Consider the following 12,373-nt stretch of genomic DNA (forward strand, 5'->3'; position numbering starts at 1 on the left):
ACGGATTAAGATACATCTTTCCCAATATAACATCAAGAAGTTTCATGAGATAACATGTTATCTGTTTGCTGGTTTATCCATAGTACAAAGTATGAAGCAGATAGTCAACAACAAATATTTAGGCTAATACCTTTTAATCTAACTTTTAATAAATTCTTCTACTGTCATCATGTATATAACCTAACACATTCTATAGTATGATTGGATGATTTTTCAGTAATTTGATAAGTTAAAAATATTTTCATAATATGCTCTATCTTACAAAGGGTATTTTGTACATATTTCTTTAGGAGAAAATGTTCCTAGGTATATGGTTGTCATAATATAACATTCTAAAATAAAGGATGATAAAGTCAAGAGAGTTTAAATTACCAGTTAAGAGGATCAACTATAAACATAAGAAAAAGCCTCCACATTATTTTAAAATCCACTTTCACTTTCATTATATCTGTGATTTTTTTTGTTAGGGGACTGATGACGTTACAAAACAAAATACCACCACCTCTGTTTTCCATAGAATAATCCACTTTTGTAAAATAATTTGTAGCTTCCTCATGGCAATGGTTGTTTTCATGAAACTTCATTTTCCCTTGTTTTTCAAATTTCCAAACCATATATTCAACTATTAAAACCATGTAAAAACTTGAAGAAAATTTTAATTTCAAAAGCATCTTCTCTTGTTCAAGCTACAATCCTTCTCCCTGTTAGCCCAAGGCCAATTCCACGTATTCTGGTGAGTGGTATTTCTAAGCAAGTTTAGAGCCAATCCAAGAGACAAAGCCATGGCCAGAGCCTATGCATGCTGTATTCTCTATCTTCTCATTCATTTACTCCTTCTGTATGTCAGCATATTAAAGGTTCTGAAATCTCCTGTAAAGAAATCTGTTCAACTTGGTTTAAACTATTTCCCAACTATAATTGACACAGAATTGATTTTATCTTAAAACTAGTACTCACACACTTTGACAAGTTTAGATGCATCCCACAAATTGGTTAGTTCAGATCCAATTAAAATTTAAAACCACATTCCTTTTAGTGCTACCATGACCCCTATGACCTCTGCTTAAGAATTCACAAATCACTTAGTAAATCATAAAGAATATATACTATATAAATCAATGTTTAGAATGCACTTTCACTGAAAATGAGGACTTCTGATATTTGAGTACTTTAATACTTGACAAATGCTCAGCAACATCAATTTCGTGCCTTCACTAGTGCATTTGGAAGCGGGTAAAGCATTTGAGGGAAGAAATGTAAAGCGCCTGCATCTCTAGGAGCAGGCCAGCACCTCGACAGCCACCAAGAACACAGAGTGATACTTTAAATCAGTGGACTGCCACATGTGTACCAGAAACTCATGGGAATTCCTTGAAAATAGATGGTGCAATTATCTGTGGTTTGAACAGCTCCCTAAATCACCTTAATGCACATTTTAGATAATAACCTTGGTTTTGGATACTATCCTCACTGTAAGCTTCAATAATGACAAATTAGGTGCAATCATTTGTAACAAGGAGAGTAACATCTTCTAAGCTTTAATATTTTTAAAAATTGTTATTTCAGGTGATGGGTTGAGAGTCTCTAGCTCCTCACCCACTGTGCTCTGATTTCTTGACAAAAATTGAGAGTACTTTACTATTATCCCTTCATCTGCTTTATCTTATATTAAGAAGCAGAGCTACTTTCTTTCAAGCTTCACAGTCATACAATTCATCAATCAGCTCTTCCTCTCAGGATAAATTTACATTTTATAATAGCTTATAAACTCATTTTTCCTGAAAATAGGAAAATAAAAAATATGCTGCAAACTTATTGGAATATTTCAGTACTCACTGGGATATTTTCTTCTTAACTTTTTACAACCACTTGGCTAGATAGTCAGTTCCTCTCCTTTCGTCCTTGAAGTGATCTGCAGAGTAAATTTTCACTACTGCTATCTTTATAAAACATACAGCATTGTCCTGCTTATTCTCAAGGGTTCTATTTTTTTCTGACAGTTATTCCCCTCCGTGGTTGCAGTACAACACCATCAAGCCTTGACTTTGTATATTAAACTATGTTCTGTATTATCTGGCACTCTATAATGTTTCATTTTAGATAAATTGAAACTCACATTGTCCTTTATAGCTTTTGGTGAGATTTTAAACATAAATAGTAAATTCATTTTAGGTAATTAAGACATAATCTAGATAATTTATACTTCCAAATGAAACCTCCCATGTTTAGTTAAAAGTTTAAGTGTAGGTTACTCAACAAATTAGGTTTATATGGTTTATGTTAATCTGAAAAAATATCACTTAAGTTTTCAACTTTCTTAATTGGTACAACAACATCAAAGGGAAGGGACTAGTTGAACAGCACCTTTGCTCCTACCAAGAGCTGAGACACATACAAATTTTATGGCTAAGTAATCTAATCTCTTCTAAATATGATTAACTGCTATTCTATCCAACAAGAAAACCAATACAACAGATCTATCTAATTAGTTCAGACACTAGATACTCATCATGCAGCTTCAGTGTCTAGTAACAAACCTCTAGACCTTAAAGTTCTGTTTCACAGCTTCTAATCACGAATAATACTCTAAAAAGGCTTGTATTCACTTGTAACTACATACAGAAATACCAGAAACATAATTACCAAGTGAATGTGCACAATCACTGAGGAGTCTCAAATCCAGTTTGGAGCTCAATATAGCAGCCACCGGAGTTTTCAGCGTCTATATACTAGCACAACTTTCAAAAACAAAACTGCACATGGGGTGGGAGATATGCCACCCATTTGTTTAGTACTCTAAATCTAGAAAGTTGACATCCGTTCATGTATACTGTATGTTGGAATACAACTGACTTGAGTTGGCCCAAGGGCTAAGTCCTTATTTTAGCTAATCAAAAATTAGCTAATGATAAAGTGTAACTACAAGAAATTAAACCAAAAACAAGTAAGTACTTTAGAATAGCTTTTTCAGTATCTTCAAATTCTGGACAAAACACTTCATTTAAAAAATTAAGTATGACAATTTTGACGTTGATATAGTTGTTTCCTGTATTGCTAAACAGAAAAAGTGCCAAGATAGTTCAAAGACTAGAAAAACATGTAATTGGTAGCATCAACAGTGACTCACCTTATATTACTTCTAGAATTTCACTTATTAAGTGTATCTCAATAGACTTTTTTTGGGGTTTTGTTTATATTTGTCCACCCAAAAATGTTCATGGATTTTTATAGAATTGAAAGAACTAGACTCAAATGCTAGGCACAACGCAAGAAAGGGCTAACTTACGAAGAAAATACTCAATTGTTTTTGTTATGCATATATCACACAGAAACTGATTTTTAAAAATATATATGTCAAGTCTGAATGCCAACAGGTTCTGGAGATATGGAATATCCCGAGTGACTTGTAAATCTGTCTTCAACCCATCAGATTAATTATATTTAAAAAACAATTCAAAATAGATTTTTGCTGCATTATACAACTGACATATAAAAATAATCTGTACTGAAAAACTCAAGCAAAAATTTTGATGTTCTGTTTACCAAAAAAAAGGAATAATGGAAATAATAGCAAATGCTATTACAAAGAAAATCCTATTTAAATTTTGAGGCTTGCATAATTAAAAAATGTTTATCAAATAACTTATCACAGATTATAACATACTTTAAATGATCATATAGAAAAGTAACATGGACATTTGAAATGAAAGCTGCATTCATCAAAAATTTTAACCTGAGTCTTTGATGCTTTCATAAACGCATGTGACAATAATGTTTGCAACTCTAGCTAATTTTCATTACATACTTCTGTGTATTTTTCTTTGAATGATCTTAAGTACTGCTTTTTCCTAATCATTTATGTCAAGTATAAATATTACATGTCTTAGATCCTTTGAACATATGGGAATGTGATAAGTTCTTATTATTCCTTCTGTAAGCATATAAAGATGAGTGGTTAGTTCACAATGCCTTTGATTTATCTTATTTTCACATTCTAAGTTATTTTAGAATGAATGCAACAGATCAACAAATCATAGATACTTGCATATTCCCATGAAATGTATCACACCCGCTTAGGAATTGTACAAGTTCACTAAAGAATATCAAATTAATCATTTCCTCCTATAAATATTTTCTTTTTATTTATTTTGTGTTTAGAAGTTGCAGTTTTAAGTACTATTAACAGAAAAATACATAACAAAAGCTTCCTAACAAGTGAAAAAAATAATTATAAATGCTGGAAAAATTGGCCTCATTAACATATTTACAGACTTACTTAATACATACTCCTTTGGAAATTAATTATATGACATTTATACAAGCATTAACATTGTCAAATCACTCTGAGTAGTGAACACTTCAGTTCTTTACTGTTTATACCCAAAGTTGAAAGTCATTAGTTTCTGAATGCAGAACTGGCATGCAAGAGCCATCTGTCAATCTGAGATACTGTTCACATATTGTTCTGTTCCTTCGCCTAGAGATGCTTCTGTGGGAGAAGTATCTTTATGCTTCTTTCTGTCTTTGCTCTGCTCTTCCTGCAGCTTCAGAATTATGTTTCGGATTTCTTCTCTTTTTGTTTTCATTCTTGGGGGAGGAAACCAGTTTGCCAAATTCATAGGTAGCTCAAAATTGAGAATTGGATTCTGAAGACAAAAATATTAAGTGTGTGTTATAAAATTATAATAAATAACATGTGTCAAAAAGTATCCCAATGTTAAAAATTAAAAAAGAAATTTAACTCATTCACTATGTATTTGCTCAACAGGCCAGTCATTTTTCTAGGCACTAGAGGCATAACACAATTACTGTCTACAGATCTTACAGTACAATCAGGGGCAGGCCAAATTTTGCCTGCTCTGCTAAACAAATTCATGGAAGTATGGTGTGTGGATGGTAACCCTGAACAACAGAACTGATAGTAGCAACAGAAGCTATACAGTCACAAAGACTAAAACATTTACTGTTTGACTCTTAATAAAAAAGTTTTGTCACTTCGAAATCATTCAACTCTTAAACTAGGAATAAACAAATATAATGACAGGGTATTGTTAGAGAGCAGATCCATGAGGAAGCAATGGTTATGCTAAGACTTAAAGAATGAGTAGATGTCAGCTAGCCAAAGAACTGCAGAGCAATACCAGAGAACTCAAGGTAAGGACATATGTACTGAAACCGAGAAGCATGAAAGAACATGACACAATAGAGAAACTGAATGATATTCAAAGTGGACAGTATGTATGAAAGTACAACAAGAGTTCAGAAGAACAGAACTGAAAGACTGCAAAATGCTAGAATGAGAATGATAGAAAAAAAAAAGCTAGAAGACATGGTAGGATCTGAATCATGTAGCTCTTTAGACCACCTGAAATACTTTGATCTTTATCTCAATAATGTAAAATTTAAAGCAAGAAAGTATCATGACATATTTGACTTCTTGGAAAATAACTGAAACAGAAAAGGTGAGTGATGGCAGCATAGGCTGTAATTAGAGAAAGGCAACAGTGATAAAGCAATGAACACACTGGCTTGAGTGACAGCATTTTCACTGGAATGAAAGGAGTCTAGGTAAGTGTAAAGACTGTCCAAGAGGTGTATATGAGTTGCGTGAGGTATTACACCTATTAAGTCAAAGCAAGAAAATGAGGAAGGAAAGGTCAACAGTGGTAACTGATACTGGGAAGTCAAGAACAATTTTGATATAAAGAGAAGGATGAGACCAGACTCAGAATTTTTAAAAACAAGTAGGATTTGTGGTAATGGAGAGAATGTACGTAAATACTTCTTTAGAAATACAAGCATGAACGAGAGAAAATAAGATGAGAGACTTCTTAAGGTACAAAGAATCGGTAATGTGGAGAGGGCAAGTTCATCAGTGATGGAATAAGGTCAGTGAGCACAGGATTTGAAAACCTATAAAGTCCTAAAGTTTCTCCAGTTTATAAGATTTTGCTCCCAGGAATGACACTTGAAGCAACAATTGTCAATAACTGAAAAATATTTTTTCAACTGTTTTCTTTATGCTAATACAAAGTCAAAAGTTATTATTTATTACATCAGATCCAATAAACTGCAACCCACCTCAAAGAAACTTTCTACATATTGCAATACATAAACACCACAGTCACTGAAGTTGTTTTGCTGGGGTACTTTTGGATTAGAGCCTTTCATAACATCTTTGGAAAAACTTCTTTTGCTTCCTTTCTTAACTTCCCATTCCACTTCTAAATACCTGTAATAATGCACACACAGTGAGTACGTATATATAAATATATATAGTCCCTCATCGCTACCAGAATACAAAGCAAAGTATGAGGTGTGATTTTGAACTTACTCTCTTAGAATTTTGACAACATTTGATCGGGAAGGTCCTCGCAGTGAGTCCATAAGTAGGATACAAGGTCTGCAGGGTAGAAATGACCAAAAGTTGAAAACTCACATAATATTAAAAAAGCATACAGACAAAAAGTAGTACTCTAAGAAAATTTAAAACCCTTAAAACTCCCCTCATATGTTTCTGTAAATACTAAGGGAAAAATAAATTTTACATATGTAACTGAATAATACTCTAATTTAGATGGCACTAAATTACAGATTATAGACTATTACTAATTGTATTACACAGAAATTCTATTTGGCTCCTAAAAATATTCTAAAATTTTGCAAAAATTAAAAATATATATTTGAGTTAAATGAATACTCAATCCCCAGCCAACAAATAAAAAAAAATTGGGTCATGTTAAAAGAAGGTAGAGTCCCATTTTTAAACTAAAATTAACAAAACAGAGAATCAAATCAGTTTTAGGCTGATGCAGTGTCTTGGTGAAATTTCACTTCAGAAGATAGTATAATTCAGGTTCAAACTTTAAAATCTTTAAGAAACACATTTTATTTGATAGAGACAGAGTTGGGGGGATGAAAGAGGAACAGGGAAAGAAACAATGACTCATTTCCCAACGAGCTCCCCCAAAGTCTGTAACCTGTTGTAATAGCCAAAATCAAAGGTAGAAAGAAAACAGGGCGGGCCAGGGGTGGGGAAGTAGGCAAAGCCAAGAATTAGGAACCTGATGGAGGTTTTTCACATGGGTGGCAGAAGCCCATGCAATCAATCACATACTGCCAGGTTATTAAATGTAAGTACGAAGACAGAATCAAAAGCACATCGGGACTTGAACACTCCAATAAGGAATATATGCGTTTCTTAGCCACTGAGTAAATGCTTATCAAAATTTCTTAGTGGAGTTTCTACTAACATATTCTACAAACAATTCAAGGGGGATTAAGTTTAGAAAAAAGCACTATTTCAGCAACTAAGAAGTTGAGAGTTTCTGGAGAGAACCCAAGCAAACCTGTACTTAACAAAAACCAACACTTGACTCACTCTCATTTGGGTTCCTATCTGGAATAAGCCCTTGAGTTACACCATAGCCTTCCCAAAGTAGCTATGGAACAAGTGTATACTCTAAATACATGTTATTATTTCTGGGAAAGCGTATTCTGCTCCAAATACTATCAAAATAAGCATTTGCATCTATGCATAAAGTCTAGGGAATTTAGCAAGGGGAAAACAAAAGATTTCTGGACAATATACCCCAATTTTCCTCACTAATCATTATTAAAATCATGAATTTTGCTTGTAAAATAAAAATTATCCAGTTATGCTTTATTCCATGAATCTATTTAAAAACCACCATGCAGTTTGCATGATGAACTGTGAATGCTTACTGTTTACAGATGGTAGGCTTTAAATGCCACTGTCCTATTTCTGAACTACAGTTGTCATCAGCAAGGAAGCCATCATCACTGCTATCGTCCTATAAAAGACAGCCTACTGTTACTATGGAAAGTATACAATCTAAAAAACAAATAATTGAACAAAATAATATCACTAAGTAAAAATTGTAATAAACATGAAGAACGATATCTATTCTTAGGTGATCACACATTATAAAACATAGCATATTATCAAATTGTGATTATCGAATAAAAAGAAATTATCAGAGGTTTATGAGAAATTGTTATATTTACTCATCCTACAATAATAATTAAAGCTTAAATATACTATGACTGACTAGTTTCCTGTCAAATACTATTGTTCTAATTTTAGTTTATTTTTTACAAAAACTTTATTTGTTGGCTTAGATAGCAGTTTCACAAAAGTACATAAACAACCATTATTCTTTTCCATATTAGAAATATTAGAAATATTTCCATATTAGAAATAGTTAAAGAACTTTCTGAAAACACAATTCATCTTTGACAAACCCATACACACAGTCTGCTTCAGAGAAAATATTATACGGACATTTTATCTTTTTTGTACATTCTCTTCAATAGGCTGCTTCAGCTCTTTGAAGAAGCTGCTGGTTAACTTTACTAATGAAATAATTAACATTAGGAATAACAGTAATAATAAAGCAGTTAAATTAGCTAGTTCACATAACAACTACTAAAAACAAAGGAGACTAAGGTGAAGTGCCCACTATATAGCGTAAATATAATTCCCATACAGGTTGAATATTCCTTATCTGAAATAATTGCGAGCAGAAGTATTTCAGACTTCAGAATATTTGCAAGGACTTTATTAGTTGAGCACTGCTAATCCAAAACATGGGCATCATGTTGGCACTTGAAAAGTTCCACATTTCAGAGCACTGTGTATTTCAGATTAGGAATTTCAACCTGGAAATATTGGAGAGAAAAGCTATATTCTACAAGCATACATCATAAACCAAGGGATATCACAAACATTCTGTTTAATAAGAAAACAAGTACAAGATAGAACCATTTTCAAGTAGCAGATAAAATAACAATGAAGTTTATTACAACAATTAAAAAAAAATCCAAGGAATTAAAGAAAATGGTAAAAGTATCCTGAGGGTTCTTAAAGCTTATTCTCCTAACAAAATTTCCTTTAACTGAAATTATCAAATAAAATATCTTCAGAAACATACACCATTCTTTCTGTCATCAAAACTCATCAAGCAAATGAGACTAAGCAGATACTGGAATTCACTTACATCAATTTGGCTTAAATACAATCTACATATGTCATTTTATACACAAATACTAAATTTTGGATGGAACAAAAAAGCCATCAGAAAAGTGACATAACCTGATGTAACACATAGTCAAAAACTTCAGCATTTGCCTCAGATGAAGTACGGTCTATTTGACAGTAGCAAAATCATCAAAAGGATTAATGCTTTTACAGCAGAAACTTCTGACTTAAAAACTGAATTTGTTTTGAGACATAACTCAAATCCAGAAGCCTTGAAGATTTTGGTTTAAGAAATTATAGAACTTGGGCCCGGTGGCGTGGCCTAGCAGCTAAAGTCCTCGCCTTGAAAGCCCAGGGATCCCATATGGGCGCCAGTACTAATCCCGGCAGCTCCACTTCCCATCCAGCTCCCTGCTTGTGGCCTGGGAAAGCAGTTGAGGACGGCCCAATGCCTTGGGACACTGCACCCGCGTGGGAGACCCGGAAGAGGTTCCAGGTTCCCGGCATCGGATCGGCGCAGCACTGGCCCGTTGAGGCTCACTTGGGGAGTGAATCATCGGATGGAAGATCTTCCTCTCTGTCTCTCCTCCTCTCTGTCTATCTAGCTGTGATAAAATGAATAAATCTTTAAAAAAAAAAAAAAGAAATTATAGAAATTGACAGAAAAATCTGTAAATATAATTCAAAATTTTTGCTAAGCATTACATTTTACCTGGTTATCCTGCTCTTCAGAGAAGTCAATAAGTTCATCTTCAAGCATTTTACTACTTTCAGCTGACTCATCACTATAACTTAGTCTGATTTTGCTTAAGCCATCTGTTTCAAAAGAAGCAACATACAATACTTAAAAGGCCATGAATATAACTAATAGGGATATGCTAATGTTAATGATGATGTACCTCTAATTATATAAAATCTGCTTTAGCATAAAATACAAGTATAAAATAAGAGTACTTATAAAAACCATAACATGTCAATTATAGAGTTGTTTTACTACTCAGCACTTAAAATTCAGTAACATTAAAAATCTAGGTTATGAATTAAATAACTAGATATACACATATTAAAATACACATATATGCACACACACGTATATTTAAGTAAGCATTTCTGTGCTACTCTCTGAATACATGATTAAATAGGTAAGTTGTGGGTGTTTGGCCTAGCAGTTAAGTGACTGGCTAGGATACCTGTGTTCCATATTCAAGTGTCTCAGTTCTTTACGTAGTTACAGCCTGATTCTAGCTCCTTCTTAAGGAAGGATCTGGGGAGTCATCAAGATGGCTCAATACCCTGACTTGCTATCACTCATACAGCTGACTTCCTCACTCCCCGCTTTGGAGGCCCAGCCCTTGGCCATGGTGGGTATTTGAGTGTATGAAAAGTTGTTTATTTTCATCAAAGAAGCCAATTCCACAATGTATTGAAATTTAAGATTTATACAACAGCAGTGAAAAGAGACAGGAACTTTAAAATTTTCTAAAAACGCATTTGAGTGACATATATTCTAGCCATATCTCCATCTTCTGTTTTACTCTGAACACCAGGACTGGTGAAAGCTGAAGATGGGAGTCAGGAACTCAAGCCAGACCGCCTACACTAGCGGCAGGAATCAATGACCTGAGCCATCACCGCTGCCTCACATGGTATGCATTGAAGGAACTGGAGTCAGGAGACACAGCTAAATACTGAACGCAGGCTCTTTGAACTGGTACATGGGTGTTTTAACACAAGGCCAAATGCCCACCTGTGAGATAGGAGCTTTAATACCAATTAACCAAATCACACAACGTAATATTTAAAAATTTTAAAGAGCCTGGCTTTCAGCTACGTTAGAATAAAATTTATTTTGATGGGTTATAAAATAGGGAGGTTAGGAATATGAATGTAAACAACATGGTGTGGGAGGGAAGCAAAATACATACATACCTAAAAACACTTGTATTAATCTCAATGCTGTGATCAGAAACATACTCTTCCAATAACCATCAGGGACTGCTGTTGTGGCATAGCGAACAAAGCTACCACCTGAGACATTAGCATACCATTTATGTGCTGGTTTGTGTTCTGCTTGTTCTACTTTCAATCCAGCTCCATGATAATTGCCTGGGAAAAAGAGTAAAAGATGGCCCAAGTGTTTGGGGTCCCTGCCACACATATGGGAGACGGAATGAAGCTCCTGGCTGCTGGAACCAGCTTGGCCTACTCCTAACCATTGCAGCAAATTGGGGGAGTGAACAGAAAGACAGAAGCTTGCTTTCTCTCTGCAACTCTTCCAATTAACTAAATAAATCTTAAAAAATATGAAACAAAAACAGCTAGTGCTCTTATCTCCTCTTCTCTCTCTTTCCTCTCTCTCTCTTCTGTCTCCTTTGCCCGCTCTTCTTTGCTCTCCCCTTCTTCCTTCTTTCCTGATCTTCACCACCTCTACCCTGCTGCTGCCCCGTTGGAATAAACCTCCTAAGATAAACAAACAAACAAACAAACAAAAAAACAGCTAGTAAGTGCAGGGTAAACTTTTCTTATACACAGAATAATCCCGTTTAATTTGTCCTTTGCAAAGTTGTTCAAAGTAGAAATGCCTATAGCTGAGTAAAAACTGTCCAACTTCTTAGACAAGCATTACACTACAGTTATTTCTAGCAGAAAATCTTCCCAATCTGTAGAAACTGTGGTCATATGAACATCTACCTGACAAACTAAGCTAAATGTCCATTTAAAAACTGACAGAAAAATGAACCATCTTGGCAATTCTTCCACTTCGCATTCAACACATTACTGCTCTCTCAATCAGTGTCAGTTCTTGTGAAATTTTCTTTAGTGATTTCTATTTCTGGAGTTTCTACTTCTGGAGTGTGTGTATATGTTGAAGACATGGAGAGAAGCACAATTTTACATGTTATTTTAGTGGAAAGTCAGATTTACAGAGAAGAGGAGAGATAAGGATCTTCCAATCGCTGATTGACTCCCCAAGTGGCTGCAATGGCCAGAGCTGAGTTGATCTGAAGCCAGGAGCCAGGAGATTCTTCCAGGTCTCCCATATCTGTGCATGGTCACAAGGTTTTGGGTGATCCTCTACTGCCTTCCCAGGCCACAAGCAGGGAGCTGCAAGGAATTGGAGCATCTAGGACATGAACCGGTGCTGATACGGGATCCAGGCGCTTAGAAGGCAAGGATTTAGCCACTGAGCCATCACACTGGATCCATACATATTTGTTTTAAAAGATTCATTTACTTTATTTTAAAGAGTTAGACAATCTTCTGCCCACTGATTCACTGTCCAAATGGTCACAACAGCTGGGGCCCCAACAGGTCAAAGCCAGGATCCAGGTTCTTCATTTGGGTCTCTCATGTGGTGGCAGGGGCCCAAGC

The 12,373-nt window shown here is 34.7% G+C and overlaps 1 protein-coding gene across 11 annotated transcripts in view; it reads right to left on the minus strand.

The window, feature by feature from the left end:
* Positions 1-1,880: 1,880 nt before the first annotated feature.
* Positions 1,881-12,373, minus strand: part of SENP6 (SUMO specific peptidase 6) — a 99,234-nt gene continuing 88,741 nt past the window's right edge. For 8 of the 11 annotated variants that reach the window (XM_058661322.1, XM_058661318.1, XM_058661313.1 and 5 more), the window contains 6 exons: positions 10,931-11,107; positions 9,714-9,817; positions 7,726-7,814; positions 6,335-6,403; positions 6,082-6,232; positions 1,881-4,646 (listed from right to left, as the gene is read on the minus strand). In XM_058661322.1, coding sequence (XP_058517305.1) covers positions 4,437-4,646; positions 6,082-6,232; positions 6,335-6,403; positions 7,726-7,814; positions 9,714-9,817; positions 10,931-11,107 — 800 coding nt within the window. In that variant the 3' untranslated portion in view covers positions 1,881-4,436. Of the gene's footprint in view, positions 4,647-6,081; positions 6,233-6,334; positions 6,404-7,725; positions 7,815-8,279; positions 8,683-9,713; positions 9,818-10,930; positions 11,108-12,373 lie in introns of those variants that run through there. The other 3 variants (XM_058661333.1, XM_058661326.1, XM_058661331.1) reach the window with 2 other exon arrangements.

The sequence above is a fragment of the Ochotona princeps genome, chromosome 1, assembly GCF_030435755.1.
Source record: "Ochotona princeps isolate mOchPri1 chromosome 1, mOchPri1.hap1, whole genome shotgun sequence".
NCBI lineage: Eukaryota > Metazoa > Chordata > Mammalia > Lagomorpha > Ochotonidae > Ochotona > Ochotona princeps.